The sequence below is a fragment of the Falco cherrug genome, chromosome 1 (genome assembly GCF_023634085.1).
Source record: "Falco cherrug isolate bFalChe1 chromosome 1, bFalChe1.pri, whole genome shotgun sequence".
In the NCBI taxonomy this organism is placed as follows: Eukaryota; Metazoa; Chordata; class Aves; order Falconiformes; family Falconidae; genus Falco; species Falco cherrug.
Window position 1 is genome coordinate 118,004,147 of NC_073697.1, and position 18,638 is coordinate 118,022,784.

An 18,638-nucleotide genomic window follows, 5' to 3' on the forward strand; every position below is an offset into this window, starting at 1 on the left:
GCCTATATAATTAAATTCCATCAGGTATTGCATCTAATTTTTGAGGAGCTCCCAAAGAACAAAAGCCAGTTCAGTCACAGGCGAACAGAACAAATTAATTAGAAGGGGAATATTAGGCCCTCTCTAAATTAGATCAGCAAATCTCTTGCAGAAGAAGCATAGCTTGACTGGCTATGATGCTGTTCGCTTCCTGAGCAGCTGCTCAGTTCCAGAGACTGCATACAGCGTTCAGAGACACAGCGTCGCTAGAAAGTGGATTAGGCTTGGAGCAAGCCATGCTAAAAGGCACTCCAGGGCACAATTTCAAAGCACAACACAGGGAATCGGTGGCCTTGTGTCTGTCATTAATGATGGTACAAGTTGTGCCATCGGATGCTTCACTGTACTTTGGGAATGTCTCCTTGTCATATTCCTGCATATCTAACCCCAATAAAAGTGGATGCTACTCAAGTGGAGAGCTTGAGCATAGTGCTATTTACCAACATTCCTCCTAGCTATGGAGATCTTTATGAGTAAGTGTTGGATTTATCATATTAAACCAGATAAAATACCCAGAAGCCACTCTTCATAAGCATTTAAACAAGTAAACAGGCAGCACCAGTGCAACTTACAGCTACCTCTAGGAATGTGCAGCCTTGGGGAGCTGTGCGCACAGCCTCCCGGGACGCAGTGCCAGGAGCACGCAGATCGTGCTGGGAGCTATGGAACGGCACTCCACGCAGAGCTGTATGTGCCCTCTGCCCATGATCCAGCGTGGAGGGCACCAGCATGGGCTCCATTCTCAAGCAACACACTGTTACTTGTATATATGTAGATATATATGCTTATAATACACCGTTACATGTGCTGCAGGACCAAACAGAGGTAACGGAAGCCCGACAGAGATAATGAGGAGCTTGCAGGGGGAGGTGGGGGTGGATACAGACTGCTGAAACAATTCTTCTTAATTCAGTACAAAGAAGAGGTTTTAAAAATGAAACCAGTCTCATCTATCCCTCCCTCGCTTGTGGCAGAAGTGTCTGGTTGTTAATGCACCTGCAACTCTACCAGGTGCTCGCTTCTCCCCAGTTTCCCGGCTGGAAGGCACCTGCTGAGCTTATGAGGTTTCTACATGTCTGCACAGGGCAGCCCTGGATGCACTGTGGGATGCTCAGGACCTGTCCAGATGGCCCCCTCCTGTGCAGCTGGACGCAGCCGTGGTCCTGCAGCTTCAGTGCAACACTGCTGATGACAGGAGCACAGCAGGAGGGGTGACAGCCAGCAGCGGCAAGATTAATAAACAGACAACTACTAATGATTCTGTATTGGATCCTGTGGCTCATTCTCCTTCTGCTCTAAAGAAAGCAGCAATGGAACAGTTTAATGACAGAGCCATATTAGACCAGGAGTCTATAGGAACTTGCTGTCCTCATCGCACGTAATGTACCGTACCATTTGCCATTCTCCTTTTACCCAGGATGTTTTTCTCTATAGCTTTAAAAGTATGATTGCATTTAGAAAAGATCCAGGACAAATAGTTGATCTCTCTATAGCCGTACCCTGAATGGACAGGAGCAGACTAAGGGCCGTTCTTGCGTTAGTGAGGACTGCTTAATAACAGTGAGAAAATCAGTTCTGGGGCTGCACATAAAAAGATAGGATAGGGCTTGGAAAGCAGAACATCTTTGAGGGGTAGTCTACATGCACATTTACACCTGAGGCAGACGTATCCCCTAGCACTCGGGAGCAGGAACATTCACAGCCTGCTGTGAATTCACGGGCTCAGCACATAGGCAGGGACTGCCTGAAGCCATTTTCCTTTTCTTGTACACCTGGGAAAAGCGGAGTGCTCCATCACTCATGCCACGTGGCCAACCATTTTGTCTCCCCTCATAAATTCTCCTTGTTTCAATTTCCGATAAGGTTCCTTAGTAAGTTGTATGCTATTGCATCTTTCAAATGAAGCTTTTCTCCTGCCTTAAGCAGAAGCAGCCCCAAACTGTAATATCAAAATCTCATTCTTCAATGTCAAATCTGTGGTCTGCCCTTTCTGTTCTTAGTGATAGGACCAGGTCCTGCAGAAGATGATTAGGACATACATACAGTTATTTCCTCTCCTTTTAGCCCTGGTCTCCGAAAGATGTCCTGAGATCATGTACTTTAAGGATTCAAAGTTAGCTGGGAGAGCAGCAGGTACATTCCCTTTTACTGCCTTACTCAGAAGGAAAACTTAGTCATCATCATCCTTTTCCCCTGAAAGTCATTGCACAACTTGCAGGCTGCAGTGTTAATGCACATGTGAGCCAAGTATTTCTAAAAATTCTGTTTGTGGAGAAATAACTTCATAAGCCAAATGCATTTGGGGACCGTATCTGAAGTTTTGTAGCTTCTTCATTCAAGAAGATAATTGTAAATGCAGATATTTTAAACATTTCTGAAATTACTGTCTTCATATGAAATTAAAACTGCTGTTTTCAAGTCAGTTAAGCTTGCAAGCATAAACCAGTTTCTCTTAGTTATCTCAAGAGATGTTATTACTTCGAAATGAAGGGCTGAAGTTGCAGGAACCCATGCAACACAAAATCCCAACACAAGGCTAAAAGGTCTTGCAGTTTGATTCAAAGATTGTGCCGTTCTCTTGTCCTCTGGAGACTTCCCATTTCCAGTGTAATTTTGTAACAACATATTCATCTCCTTTGCAGAAGTGGGTTTCTCTAGTGTATAGGTTCTTGACATCATTTTCTGAGCACCTGTTGTAACAGAGCAGCAACTCTGCTTCCTTCTGCTTCCACTTGCTAAATCAGATTACAGAGAATTGGAAAGGCACTTGACATTTCCCTCAGGTTACTTTTCCATGTAGGTAATTGCTGCTGTTCCAGTAGGAAGGCTGTGAAAGTGTGGTTCAAGAAAGGGGGCTGTAGGAAATACAGCAAACAGGAGAAGCCTTGGCTGCAGAACAGTGGCTGGAAGTGGAGGTGCCCACTGTAATCTGCAAGTTAAAATAAAAGCTAAATGTCCAGCTGTGTCTTGTCCGTACCCTGGCCACTGAAACCCTCTGGAGAATAAAAGTGAAAGGCAAATTATATAAATAATTATGTAACTTATAGAATAATAACGCAGGAGCAGTAGGCCCAGGTCAGAATCGGACCCTGAATCAGGAGGACACCTATGTGCAAGGTCTTCTTCGAGCCCTTGCTTATTCACCAAGGCAGGTGTTGCCATCAGTCCTCCATTATTTCAAATTTCTACATGAGCTGCCAGTGCACATGGGTTGTCCTCAGGAAGCAGGGATTCATCCCTTTCTCTTAACACAGCAAAATGTCCAAGCCACAAGTACCTCCAGCATCCAGGTCACCTGAGATACCTGGAGTTACCTGAGGTCACCTGGGGTTAACTGCAGCAGCTCTGCCACCTCTGCTGGTCACCTCAATTAAAAGCAGAGAAGCAGAGCACAAGATACATTCTTTGAAGCTATGACTTCTTAATAACACCAATTTATTGTGAGAAGCTTAAAGGTATGATAACTTCAGCGCTTGGTGCTGCACCGACAGGCTAAAATCCAACGTAGCTTTGACCAGGAACTGGGCAAGAGACAGCCAGTTTCCTACAGAGAGGAGGAGGAGGAGTACTAAACTTGTCACAGACAGCGAAGCTTTTAGCTCTGACAGCAATTAAGAAATGCAGCTTGTGCATAAGAAAATGGGCACGCTTTGCCCCTGTGCTGCATTGCCTACGACACTCAGCAACGAGGGGCAGTGGGAGCAAACAGCAAAGTACAAGCAAGTGGTGAAGCCTGGTGCTGTGCTACCAGCAGGACGTTCTGTGGGGCTGAGGTTCATGGAACCAGCCTTCACCTGCCCCACGCTGCTGGGGAGAGCTCATGTGCCATGGAATTTAACACTGTTACAGGGAAAGCAGCCAAGATATTTATGAGATACTTAATTAAGATGGTTTCTCTAAATGTGTCAACCAAAAGACTTTATGTGCATCTAAGCAGGCATTTTCTCTGGCTGGAAACTTTTGAATTTCTTCCATACTGATCTGGGTATTAGTACTGGGAGAAGGGAGAAGATTTATGACCACACTTCATGGATACAGCGTTACACTCAAAATCCTACATAGCCAAAGGGAGCTCACTTCGTATGCGGAGCTGAAAGTGTATTGTTAGTTATTTAACATTTGAACACTAATCAAAACGCAAGAAACAGTTACAACAGAACTAGTGCTCATAATTCAAATGAATACAGGCCCATTTATTCTGCCCTTAAAATGGATACATAAAACTTATCTACAGGGACCTGGCTTTGTCAGGCTGTTGCCGCAGGCTGGTCCCAGCGCAGGGCCAGCCCGGGGTGGGTGACAGACACCGTGTTGCTCTCACAGCTCAAATGAGCCCAAGGCAGCTGGGGGCCGGCCAGCCCAGCCCTGGGACCCCCGCGCTGCCGGGGCAGCACAAACCCCGGGGACTTTCACTGGTAACAGCAAGTCATAGCTACTGGGCTGCAACCACCACAGCACGCAGACAGCGAAGGGCAAATGCCTGGCAGTCAGCAGAGCCACAGCATTTGCACCAGCCGCCACCAGGTCCATGATGCTAAAGAAAGGCCTTGGAGACAGTGGCTGATGTGATGATGCATCTCCCACCGTCTGTTCCTTCACCCCACTGCAACTGTCCCTGGAGAGTTCTGCCAGGGAAGCGCTGTTTTTCCTCTTTTTTTTTTTTCTTTTTTAATTTTCCTTTTTCTTTTTTACTGTTGTTAAGGAGGTGGAAACAGGGGGGATTGGCAAAGACTAGCCATCTCCCAACAGACTAACAGGGATTCGTGCGCTGAAGCCTGGAGATACTCAGTCCTCCCTCAGGTGGGACTGGGGTTACGTACAAAGGAATACTTCTGGATAGCACCAAATTCCCCTGGTTCACAGACCTGCCAGCGTGGAGGGATCTGGGGACACAGCACTCAGTTGTTGGTGCAATGTGGATAAAGGATGGACTGTAAGTCCCACCTGGAACAGATCAGAAAAGCCATAGCCTTGCGTTGAGGTGCTTGCCAGAAGGGAATAAGCATGGCCTGGAGGGCTTCTTGGCAGGGAGAGAAATTAAAGCTGCTGCTTCTGAGAGCTGGGTGAGCAGGCTAAGCACTAAGCTAGATAAAGCTGTATACACATTACTGTGAAAACCTACAGCGTTTAATCATGACTCATATTCTCTGTATGGAGTAGTTTAAATCAACCTGCGGTAATTGTTTCCTCGCTACAGAATTCAGCAGGATGATAAAACAGTCCTCAGTCTCTATCATGTTTCCCTGGGAGCATGAATGTGTGAGTACTAGGAGAAGTGAACTGAATCGTGGCCTGGTAAAAAAAAAAACCCAAAAAACCAGAAAAACCCAGAAGGAAACTTTTTCTCCTTCCCCTGAGTCATACAAAAACTTGAGCTCCTTCTCACTGGCTGTACAATTATAGGGTGTGCTTAAGGATGCAGAAGAAAGATGAAGGGCTGACTTGCCATTAATGTTTGACAGCCTGAGCTGCAAGGATCCCCTTGACACACGGCTGCCCTAGAGCACCTCTTTGGAAGCCGGTCGTGCCTCCTGCTCTGCTCAGGTCTGACCTGGCACCAGCCCTGCGTGGGGCTGGAGCTGTAACCTCACCGCTGCGAGTGCCGCGGTGCAGCAGCACGGCTCTTCCTCATCCTGGTGGGAACAACCGATGTGCAGTCACGCCAGGCTTTTCAGTATCTGAGACGCCTCTGAAGAGGAGCCCCAAGCCTGTTTGGTTTCTTAAAGGTTTAGTCGTGGCTTTCTCGTACTCACTGGGTAAGGACTGTGGCTGGGTGAGATTTTTATAGAGACTGTCTTGATTTGCTTGTGCTTTCACTGTATTTTACGTGATGGCATTGCTGTAAATTGCACACGTGATGAAAAGGGGTCCTTATGTCCTCAAGGGAAAAGAATCAGAGTCTCTCTTCCTTCCTTCTTTTCTTCCATGCAGAGAAGGACAGCTTCAGCAGAGGGAATGGGGGGTACAGTTATCCAGGAAGCCTGTTTGTGTGAGCCCCTCGTCCCTGATTGCATAAAGGGCAACATCCGTGGGGTCTCTACCCTCTGCTGTACTGCCGAGGAAGGGAGTGTCCTTTCTTGGCTTTGGGGGGCTTAAATGTTTGCTCTTTGTGGGGCTTCAGAGCATGCTTGAGGACATGTGTACGTAACCTGGCACAGCCGTGTGTTGATGAGAAGCAGACCGTGAGGGCAGAGCTGGTTCCTGCACAGGTACTTCAGTAGGTTTTCTGCTCACCAGCATGTGCATTTAGAGCCCTGGAGAGGTGCTGTATTTTATTTTCCTATCAATTTAATCCTCTTTCTTTGACAGTGTTTTTATTTATACATCTCAATAGAATATGATATCATCACTGTTTTTGTCATCCCTGTTGCATGTTGCCAGCGAGACCCTCTAGCACTGCAGTCATGTATCTTACTTTCACATAATCTTTTTTTTTTTTTTTTTTATAAGTTAACAGAACCTAAAAATGATGTTTCATGAAGCCTCTTTCAGGTTGTTACACCTTGCAGGGGAGCTGCAATATCAAAGACAACTGCTGTAGTTAACAGAGTAAATGATTAACAACAGGAGGTGTTCTCTTGGTCACTGCCGAGGAAAGCCAGCACAGCTTTTAGCTTCACTTTCTACATCTTTTCCAATGCCAGAAAGATACATGAGCACGACCTGGACCCATGCAGCTCCCTGCACTGATTTGGCTTGGTCTGCTGTGCAGTAAGTGGGCATATTTTTGGCAGGGTTGCTAGTTTGGACTGATCCAAACCCCATGCCAGGGAACGGTTCCCCATTCTTGTGATGTTGTGGGAAATCTTCCAGTATGCATCATTTTCCATAAAGCCCCATTCCTGGCCAATAATTTTACTTGAGAGCTCCAGCATTCAGTTGTGAGTAGTAAGCTTTTACCCCTCCTGGTTGTAAAGAAGGCTGGAAGCTGTGATGCAAATGTGCTCTGAAAGCTGATAGTGCAGAAGTCACAACGAAATAAATCAAAAGGAAAAGTACAGGTCTCGCAAGTTTCAGTTGGAATGATCCTCTTCTCTTTTGACCCCAAAGTCCCCCCTTGGCTTGGGAGTGATCCCGTGTTTACTGATGTATGGGCAGTCCGTTACACAAGAGCCATGTCCTTGCTGGATGGAGCCCAGGGCAGCTGGTTGAGCAGCCCCAGAGACGGGACCACCTGGCTCATAGTGGGTGAGACTTGGCTCTGTCTGCTCAGGTTCACTTTCAGAAACATCACAAAAGCCTTGGGGACCTTGGGGATCACAGAAACCCTGACCTAGAAAACCATTCCTGCTGTGCCATGGACAGGGAGCCAGGTGAGAAAATGGACAAGACCATCCCCTGTTTAGCACAGTCTGTGGCCAGATGGTCCCGTGGGGGCTGGTTTGAGGAGGGTCTCTGTGGTCAGCAGTCATGTGCGATGGAGAGGAAGAGGGATGAAGCAGGAAAGATCTGACAAAGGCTTAGCATGAGGAAAAGGAGGTAAAGAAAGAAGAGGCAGTTATTTTGAAAGAGGATGAAATTATGGATAGGTTGTCATGTTATTAGGACAGACTGAGTGGAACTCAGCTCTCAGACCACCCGTGTAATTTAAAGCAAGGAATATCTGTAGGGCATAGAAAACCCTATTATTCCCTGCATTGATTTGGACTACATCTTGTCCATATCTGGCTGCCCAATGCTGACAGCTCACCTTAAGTACCACTGAACTCTTTCCAGCTGTTGGTTGTTGGGTTTTTTTGTATGTCTGTTTACATGTTCAGGATAGACAGTGATTCCAGAACTACAGAATTAAACCAGAAAACACATGGTGGTGGTCATTGCTGTGCCTTTATTCAGACAAGTGTCAGAAGACTTCTGTTTGTTTGGGTTTTTTTTTTTTAGAAAAAGAAAATGGTATTGTTTCAGTGACATCCCTTGGGTGCCCCTTCTTGTGATTGTAATTTCTGTTAATCTGCAGCCCATGCTGTGGTATGATACTGAGAAGCCCAGCTGCCTGCACATGGTGTAGCCCCCAGCCATGTCCCATACCTGCCAATTTCTGCAATTAGACTTTTCTCAAATTGAGATGGCTTGTGTGCTTGCTGGCTGCCCTGCGCAGCTCTGGACGCAGGAATTCCTCGTTTCGGGTCTGGAGCCGTGCCTCCCCTAGCACTAGTTTGTATTTGATTGACAGGATAGACGGAGCGATGCAGAGCAGTCTGCCATGTGCTCAGCAAACACTTTACAGTCATTTTGGCAGCTCATGCCCTGTGTCTTGGTCTGTTGATATGTGTAAAATGGCTCCAAAAGAATCACTCCAGCAGAAATGAGCAGCATCAGAGGCAAGCAGGTTGTAGGGGTTCTCTTCCTCCCCAAAATGTTTGTGGGGTTTTTTTTCCCACAGAGATCTGTCTGAGAATAATGCTTGCGCTTACGAGTTTGGATGTGGGGACTCCTCTCTGGGTGTAGGTTTTTTTTCCAACAAATTTTGTGACAAGGATAAGGTCAGAATCCCACAGTGTATCATGCAAAAGGCTGTCCACGACAGTCCCTGTCTGCCCTTCTCAGGGTGATGTAATCTGCACTCAGTAATAATGTTTCCAAGAGGTGGATAACAGCGTTTTAGTTCAGCTCTAATAATTCTGTTAAATCAGAGCTGGGGTTGTAATTGCTGTTTGTGACTGAGTTTGTTCCATATGTGTGTTATGCAGGATGCCATTGTAATGAAATGTTCCCTCTTTGAGCTGTATGCCCTGAAGAATATGCCTTTATTCCGTGGCAGGCAAAATGCTCATCTGCTCTTTGCCTTTGCTGTGCCTTATAACTGAAGGAGACGGGGGGGGGGGGGGGGGGGGGAAAGTCATGTTTCGCCTTGTTTCAATTTCTTCTGGAAATTTTAAGTTGTGTAAGTGTTAATCTTCATTTGCTTTAGTAACACACAGCCTTGCTGGAGTCCTGTTCATTTCTTTTAATGAAAAAGCCTGAGAGCTTGTGTGCATCTGAGGGCTTACATGCATTAGAGCACACGGATATGAGTGTAAGCGAGAGCAGGGAGTGAGGGAGCAGCAGAAGCCTCTTCCAGGGAGTCAGACACAGTGCTCTGAAGCAGCATTTTAAATTTTACCCTAACCACGAGAAACAGACCTTAGAGATGCAAAATCTCTAGAGGAACACTGTATTAAAAGATTGCATGTTCCGTGCCATGAGATCAGGTATGTGGGTGGTTGCTTTGCTTTGGAAGTAGTGCGTGTTGTGAGACTCCATCGTAATCAAATCTGGCTTCTGCACGGCGTGTTTCATTCACAGACCGCCAGTGCTGTGCAGGCTCCCGTTGCAGACAGGGACACAGCTCCCGTTTTTATGGGGACACAGGGGCACGTGGAGGGGACGGAGCCACGCTGCTGGCTTGCTCGGTGGCTGCTCAAAGGATGACACTGGTTGTGATCTCATGCAGCTACCAGCAAGACCCAGAGAGAATTAACATGTCCTAGCTGGGTAGGACACCTGGATACGGAAAACTAGCAGACGGCAGCTAATTTGACCCAAAGCGGGAGCTGTAAAAGAGGGAAAGTACATGCTGGGAGCCCGAGGACATGAGTGCTGGGCTGGGCTGCCTTGCCTTGCTCGCAACGCTGGCCTGCTGCTCTTGCTCCATTTGACTTCTTTGAGGTCTTGGGTGCTGCCTCTGGGTCCTGGATTTCAGGTCCCTGGTGGCTGCAGCCCATGGAATGTCTCGTGTGTGCTCCCAGGGAAGCACAGCGCCAAAAGGCACCTTTGCTCCGAGGGAGAGCGATGTGTGTAATGCCTGCAGGCAGCAGGTACAAGGGAGCCACCAAACTGCCCCACCTTGTTCACAGGGCAGATTTAGCTCGGAGATGTCCATCTTACGGTGTGCTTGTGCTGCAGCCCCATGGCTCTATGCTGGCCGCACTGGGCAGCCCCAGGAGCTCGCAGCCCACTGGCTGGTGCAACCGAGGTGGTCTCAGGGCAACCCTGCGGGGTGGCAAAGAGATGCCCCTCTGCCTGGGATGGCAGGGTTTGTTAGCTGGGGGTTGATGGGCAGTAAAAATCCCCGAAGTCAAACGAAATGAAAATCAGTCTGTTTTTCTTTCTTTCTTTTTTTTTTTATTATTATTTTTAATTACACTGTTTTTTCAAGGAATTAGGCCATTTTTAGCTTCCTCGCCGTAGGGCAGAGGGAAACACCCAGCTTCAGCCTGCTAAAAGCCAACACCTTGGGTCAGTGCCAGGGGCTCCTTAGCCCATGAGACAGGCATGGACATCAGCAGCTCGGCTCAGCGGGGGCTGAAGCCCCTTTGGCAGAGCCAGTCCCTCCCCACCAGCGGTGGAAGGACCCCTGGCAGCTGGGTGAAGGACGCCGCTGAAGGGCAGCAGGAGAAGAGCCCCATGGCACAGGGAGGTTTTGTGGTCCGGCATGGCCCTGCCTGCGCTCCCATCGCTCGGCAGCCTTGTCTGCTCACTCTTGCCTTTATTTAGATCTGCTGTGGCTACTGGGCAGATGCATCTTGGTAAGGTGCAAGGGAGCATTCATTTCTCGGGTGAAACATCTCAGTCAAGCAGTGCTTACGGCAGCCCCCAAGGCGCTTCTAAAAGTAAAAGCTGCGTACCCTCATTTTTACACTGTGAAGCCAAAAGAAATGATCACAAGTGAGCAGGAATAAAAAAAAACCCAAAAACATATAAAACAAATGTAACATCCTATAATGTATCCATAAAAAGGGAAAACTCGGGCTACTTGAAGTCTACAAATTCAAGTTTCTCATGGGAAAACATAACTCCTGTTCAAATGCTAATACATTGTTATCACAGGGATGTTTTAATTTAACTGCTGCCTACTATAAGAAGGGGCAGAGCAAGGTTCAGAGAGCAAATGGCTGATGAATGATCTTCAATCTGCCAGTAAATGTTTACTTTTTTTTATATATATATATACTTCCCCTTCTTGATCTCTGTCTTAAACAGAATCTCCAAGGGGACATATAAAAGAGCTGATTTCAGCTAGAGGTGATAGCACTTATTTGTGTGTTTCTTTTATTCTTGTTTAAAACGGTAAATTTATGGCACTGATAGAGCATCAAGTCACCAGAGTAGCTAGCCCTGAGAGCATAGAAATTGATGGCACATGAGCAAAAATTGGCTTACTGGAAAGAAAATAATGCAGCACATTACAGAAAAGTGATAGAGAAAAAGAAAGCAAATTGGGTATTGTAGCCACAAACCATCTCTGCAGGCTTCTCAGGACAAGAACAAACATCTCATGAAGCACAAATCTCTTCCAGGGACTCAGAAGCAAAGGTCTGCCACCCTTTTCCAGGAACACCACAGCCAGAGCTTGCAGGAGCTAGGTAGGAAGAAGAGAGAATGAGCCCATGATCTTTGCTGTGGAAGCAGAAAATCCTTCTTTCTTTCTTTTCTTTTCTTTTTTTTTTTTTTTTCCTGGAAACTCTTGGCCAATGTATGGGTTTTTTTAAGGTTTTTACTACCACTTTGCGTTACTATAACTGTAAAAAGAAAACTGTCTAACACTCCCAAACCTGTAGAAACACCTTATAAGTGTTTTGAGAAGTGTACAGGGAACATTTGACTGACCTTGACCGGAAAAAATGTGAGAGGAAAGGGAGTGGGATGCTTTTTCTGTTCGATAGGAATAAATATTTCTCAGAAGTCTCAGCATCTTCTGCCTGCTGTACATAAGCCTCCTCTGAGAACCCTCAAGATGCTCATGTGATGGCAAAAGTTGTGCTGGGCTGTCCTGGCTGGGCAGAATCTGGTGTCCTCCCTGAATGGGGAGTGGGCTTCAGAGCCGCTGGGATCCATTGCAGGGCAGAACAGCTGCACATTTTGGGACAATTCACACCCTGCGGCGGTGCTCACCCTCAGCCCACTCATATGCAGGGTGACAGCAGTAATGGCCTGCAAAACCACTAGTAGCTGCTGGGATACTGGGGCAGGAATGACTGACTAAAATGGAAAGAACAAAACTTTGCAGACTGATGAGATTTTAAAGTCTCTGTTCTTAGTAGTTTTCACAGTGTTGCCAGAGAGCCTGGAAATGGATGAGGACAAACGGCATTTGGTCTCAGTGTTTGAAAAATAGTAAAGGGCTGTAACATCTGTCAGGAGCAATGTGAGCCAGCCAGAATATAGCCCCAGGCTGCATTTCCACCTGGATCCCTGATGCCCATTTGTCGTGCCCCACCCCCCCACCCCCCCCAGTTTCCTGATTCAGCTGTCCTGCCCGGGTGCCCTGCACTGGACCATCTGCCGTGCTGGACTTGCAGCCACCACAGCTCAGGAGAACAGTGATGCATCACGGGCTCGTGCAGAAAGGCATGGAGAAGATGGAGACTTAACAGGGAGGGAGCTGCACTCCCAGCCCCTGAGGCTGGCTGCCTTCCCTCCCCCCACACCTATCTTATCTTTGCCTCTTTCAAAAATAAAAGGAACAGAAAAAATTAACAACATGAAAAAGGGAGGAGAAGATAAAGAGTATCTGAAAAATTATCTATGTCCTCATTTCAGAGCTTTGCATGGAAACAGGGAGGCAGAAGGCCTTTTTCTTTATTAATATATTAAAATATTAAAAAGCTGGGTGTCTCCTGAACCTGCTCTGTTGTCACGGACTGAGAAAAATCCTAGGAAGCGTTCTGCAAAAGACAAGTTGCACTTGAGAAACTATCCAGGGATGCCATTCAGGACCAGAGCAAATCAAGGCTAAAAGGCAAAGTTTGCGATCATACCGTTAACGGGGACCTGGTCCAGCCTGGACAAGAGTGGTACTCGCACCTTTGCTTTTGTGCTGAGATAAAACCTCTACCAACAGGACGTGGTGGTGTCAGGGGCCTGGCTGGAATCGGGAGGAATCAAAGCCACATCTCTTCTGCTTTCCTTTAGCTCCTTAGTCTTGTAGGTCTGAGCAGGACCAATTCCTCCGGCGCACTGCTCCCGGCAGCGATGATCAAGTTTCCCGGAGACTGAGGTGCCTGGTTTGGCATGTTGGTTGGTTCGCCTATCAGAATCTGTTTGTTCCTTGGCAGTTACCAAAATATGCAATTGTTCTTCTTCCTATCTTTGCCAATAAGGCAATAAGACTTTGACGCTCTTCTATCTGTTCTGCTCTGTTATAGCCTCTGCTTGCCATTAGTAATGTAACCATGTGGTGGGACCTTGGTGCTCATATATGAGGGTGACAGCTGGACTGTATAGCTTATATGTGTGTATATACATACACACTTACACACTGAGTAAAGGTTTCTTTGTTTTATTTTCCTCGGCAGGTCACTACGGAAAGGATGTTTATCGAAGTGGAGGGCCAGATCTCCATAATTTCATCTCCTCCGGGTTTGTCACATTAGGAAGAGGACACACGAAGGGTACAGTGGAAACAATTTTTTGCTAAATAAAAAGATTGTTTTAAATAAACAAGCTATAACTCAGAAGCTGGGTTCTAAGTGCTATGAGATAACAGTATTGGACTGCAGTCAGTAGATTTAGTCTAGCGAATATCGCTGCAGGTAAAATACTGTGCTCCTGGCAGAAGCTTTTAAATCCTAGCAAGGGAGACAGTGGGAGAGTGTCGAGTCAGACAGCCAGGCTCCAGACTCCACTCTGACTTTACAGGTCAACAATTTATACTGCTTTGTGTTTTCTTGGGTGCATGGTTGCAAACCACCATTGTGCTGCTGTACTTACAAAGGGAAGGGGAGGGAGTGCGATGCTGTCTCAGGGCAGGCAGCTGACACTTCACGAGCGCGTTTCTGGATTTCTTTTGTTTGACTACTGGGCTTTTTTTTGGAGGGGGGAGGTATTATGAATATTTTATAAAATTATTTCTTTTTAGGTCCTAAAACGTATATTTTATGTGTTCATATAATCTGTGATATAATGTACAAACATGAAAACACAAAAATATACATATACTGCTCTGTGTATGTTCTGTGTATATGTACTGTATATAAAATATATGTTGAGAGACAGTTGTAGCTATATTAGATAAGTAACCATATATCCCAGGAGTTGTGGTGACACAAAAGCTGTGAGATCTGACTCAAAGTAGCTGGTCACCAGAACCCCAGATGAATGTTCATTTTATGACGTTGTTGCGTATTTGGTGAGTTTTTATAGTGTACAGTGAGCCTATGTTTGGAGCATCTTTCTGTTCACACCCGCACCCTGACCGAGTCACACTGGTGCACTGGCAGTGGGTTGCGACACTGGGAGTGCAAGCATGTGCCATGCCAGTACTCGTCTGGTTTTGTGTCCTGCTGACTTCTGAGACTGTTGTACATTTATATAGACACAATGTATATGGAGATACCTATATAGACACAATGTACTGTATGTGGAGATGTGTCCATGTGCTCGCCTGGTTGAATGCACCTGTGTTGTTTCTGTGGATGACCATGACTCTCAAATTATTAAAAGACCTTTATTTTTTTCCTACATTTCCTGCACTTTTTCAAAATCTCCACGAGTGTCATCCAAAGCAGTGTTGGTCCTGTAGAACTGTCAGAGAAGAAACAAATATATGTATATTGTCTGTGTATGTCTGTGTGTGCTTAAATAAAGTTTACTGAGGCTGAGGCAGCACCCGTGGGACTTGTAATACAATAACCTGCAATTCCAGCCTGGCCCGGCGCTGGTGGGAGGAAAGCAGAGAAAACCACCATGAACCTTCAGGCGGGCTGGGAACTGAAGTGGTTCAAGGAAAAACTCGTGGATGGCATGTCACACAAGGTCACCCTTTCTCCTCTCCATCCAAAAGGCGTTTGACAGTCATATCACATCAGGCCTGACAGTATATTTAGGGTGAGATAGGAAGCGTACCCCCGTAGAGGTGCGGTGTGTCCTGATAGCCTTCATCAAGCACATGGATAACCCCGGGCAGGGCCATAAATCCTGCCTCTGTTGTAGACATTTGAACTATTTTCAAGTAGTTTTCTGTACGATATACTTTCCCAGTTCCTTCCAAACTAATATAAAACCTGCTTTCCTTCTGTAACTGAAAATTCTCGGTGGCTCTGATCTTCTGTAGACGGGCCAGTGGTTTTTCCCCACCTTTCCCGCTGGCTTTGCTGGAAGCCCCACAGAGCACATCTCCTATCCCTGGGAAGGTGGGAGAATGGGCGGTGGGAATCCAGACTGTTTGCGTGCCACCTCTACCAACAGCCTCCAGATAGGGTGGTGCTTTCCAAAGTGAATAAAAAGCTTTTATTATCAGAAGAAATGAAACTATATGTTGGCTGTTTATGGACATAAAAGTGTGGATTGGCCTGGCTTTTGAATTGACTTTTCAGCTACCTGTAAATTCGCACTTTATTTTAATAGTACTTTAATGTTAATTTCTAACTTCTCAGTCGTGACTCTCATGACTGGTGCAAGGGAATAACATCTCCATGCATTCTGCAGGCAAACTGTCTTGTTTGCGTGTGCAAATGCAAATGTGTAGATTTGTCTTTGTCTGCGATATGATTTGATTGCCTACTTGTGCTGTGAAAGCAGGGCCTGTGGATATAACAAATGACTGACTTAGGGGCTCTGTCATAAGGATTGTGCCCTACATCATTTGTTGATGATTATTGGAAACGTTACATGATAGATTTCCTGTGTTTACTGTGCACTGGCCACACAGCTGTATACGTAGGTGGGAGAGATGGCAGCAAGGGCTGCAGCCCTGAGCTTCAGCTGAGCAGCTTCATGCTCAGATTTTGTCCTATTTCAGTTCCAGTGCATGTGTTAAAATCTCCGCCTCAACTACCATTAGCCAAATAACCTCGCCCTGCCTTGTTGTTACACCGCCATGGAAAACAGTTCTGCTTTCAGACTGAACAAAGCCAATGAAGTTTATTTCTTTGCACTGGAAGACACATTTTTGGTGTTTTCTCAACTGTCTTCTGTGCTGTGGCAGAACTCCAAGCGCTGAGTAATGTTTAAGAGCTAATCTATTTGGGGCAGAAGACAAAGATGTGAGACATGCCAAACTACCATGGATACGAAATCAGCATATTCACATGTCTGACATCCACAAGCTCCTGCAAGATTGTGATTTATGATTCTCATATGACACTCCATTGGGCAATGCATCACTGCCTGGCATTTAAGTCTATAAAATCACTACAGAGTACGTTCTTCAAACCATGGTAAAAGACTTCACTGTCAGTCTGTCATGATGATCTTAGGAATGAATCCAAAGTCTTTAGGTCGTAGAAAGTCTCCATGGTGAGAAACATGGCAGGGCTAATCTCATCTAATATTAGGCAGGTAGAAGTTAGACATTTTATTCTGAGGTAGCAGCCTGCAATTCCATGTAGAGACACCTGGGAGACACCAGCACATCTAAAGGAGCGTTCACTGGTGTCACGAGACACTTCTTTCCCCCTCTAGCAAGAGAGAAGCCCTGGTCTTAGGTCTTTTAGCCACCAGGAAGGCAGATGAGTCCTGCCTGCCCTGGCTTGTGTAGGAGTAGCTACTATTGCTCCAGTTGCTGTGGTAGTTGCTATGAGAGTACAGTGCTCCAGTGAAACAAGTAGGAGCGTTGGAGACAGGAGCTATCACATCCCTCTGTGCATCCCTCTTTTTAACCTGACTTAAAAAGCTGCTTCTTCAACCTGTTCTCTCTCTGAGCATCTTGCTACTCTCAGATGTTCCAGGTGGAGACTACCCTGACATGGGCTGTACTCGCTGTCCTGCCAGGGCTCTGTGGAGCTCTGCTCAGCCACACAGGCGGGTGTAGGAACTTACACAGCTGCAAGACAACATGGAGCAAGCACCCACATGGATATTCAACCACAGCGGGTGAACAAGTCTAAAAGAGCAGTAAATTAACTCCACATTGACTACTGCAGATCATGATTGTTGAGTTTTCAGGTAACAATGATTTTTATTTTGGTGTGGTTTCTTTTACTACCAGCCTCAGAGCTTGCAAACAGTTTCTGAATGGAGCTGGGCTCCTTGTATTTCACCAGTCTGTGACAAGAGTAGAAATTCTTTAGAGCAGATGATAAGCTTGCTTCGTCAATAAACAACTTCTTTGTTTTCCTGGTAACTCTGCAACAGTATTAAAAACAGTGAGGTTTTTGCTGGGAAAGCATAATTTCCCAGAAGAATGGAGTGCCAGGGGTCAGGGAACAGTGAGGCAGGAGGAACGTGGGATTTTAGATCCTGTACTGCGGGGTCATCTTAAAGGGAAAACCAGGACTTTTCCTACCATCTGCTAGATTCTTGTAAGTCTAGGCCAGATCCTTGAGAAGGTGCAGAGGCAGGGCAACAACTTGAAAAGCATGTCTGGAAAACTCAGGGAGAGTCAAGTGTCCCCACAGCCTGCCCAGTAACACCTTCAGAAATGGAACCTCTCACTTGTGGTTCAAGGCTGCAAATCTTCGCTGTTCCTGGGTTCACTGGGAGACGTGCTCTGTCAGAGCACATGCAGGAGTCTCTTCAAGCATCCTGCTAAAATTGACACCTAGGATGTTCTCCAGCAGCACCAGTAGGCAGGGGAGGAAAAATGAACCATGCGTCTAAGTCAGTGTGATGTGGCTGTTCAAGCCCAACTACGTTGCTGCTGGTATCTCTGGGGGGCTGCACCAGCGTCCTGCGGTGTGGGCAATGTAAAAAATGATGTTGGTGCAGAGAAGCCAGCCTGGGGAGTAAGCAATAAAAGCTACCCGCAGTCCCATTTTATCTTGTGCTATTGGGTATGGATATGGCAAGATTTACAGCCTACATGTGGGATTTGTCTGTCTGGGCCTCTGTTCTCACTGTCCTGCAGCATGGTTGTATCTCATGCATCTGCAAAGTGGGTCAGGAGACTATTTCGATGGTACAATGCTTCATGTAAGGCACAGCTGTCCAGTCTGAGCTAGTTTTGTGCCTGGTGTGTGTGGGAACATAGTATGTGTCCTTCAGCCTGACCTCACACCCAACTAGACATCACACGCCCCAGATACAGCCTCACCCATTGCTGACTGATAAATATTCCTCCCCCTGTTACCCAAACTGATGCACAGCATCCAAATACAAGCAGAGGGGAAAGCGAGAGGTCAGCTGGTGCTGACTCTTGCTTTTTCACAGATATTTGGCAAAATCTCCCTCAAATCAGCTTTTTTGGTGCGTATTCAAAAGAAGCAAATTGTTTTTGATCTAGTCCCACCTTAGAAAATGATCACCTTCCCCGCCCAGACCATGTGCATGAGTTGTTCTGAGGACAGACAGACCATGCATCCCATGGTGCCAGAGCAGTGGGAGACGGCAACCACATGGGTTTGAGGTTTGGAAGCTGCAGGGGTTTGTAAGAGTGAGAGGAGACAAAGTAATGTCAGGATGGGAGGGAAAGCTGACAAGCTTCAGGTGGCAGCTAAGTCTTATGGCCCCTCCTCACCTGCTTGTCATCTCACCACTGGGCTGGCACCTTGTGCTGCTGGTTCACGGACAGACCCTCACCCACCAGTAGCACCCCGCAGCCTCCTGGAGACTCAGCCCACTCCGGGGAGTGCACGGTGCTCCCACAGGCGGGAGCTGGGGGCTGGGGTCAGCAGGGTCACTCAGGCTTATTGCAGGACAAGTTTCAAGAGTAAAGCAACAGCTTGCTTTATCTGACAGTT

The 18,638-nt window shown here is 46.6% G+C and overlaps 1 protein-coding gene across 1 annotated transcript in view; it reads left to right on the forward strand.

Moving 5' to 3' along the window:
* The window catches only part of SHISA6 (shisa family member 6), a 246,079-nt gene that overhangs the window by 45,499 nt on the left and 181,942 nt on the right, over positions 1 to 18,638 (forward strand). Inside the window, 1 exon segment of the mRNA XM_055700786.1 lies at positions 13,317 to 13,412. Coding sequence (XP_055556761.1) covers positions 13,317 to 13,412 — 96 coding nt within the window.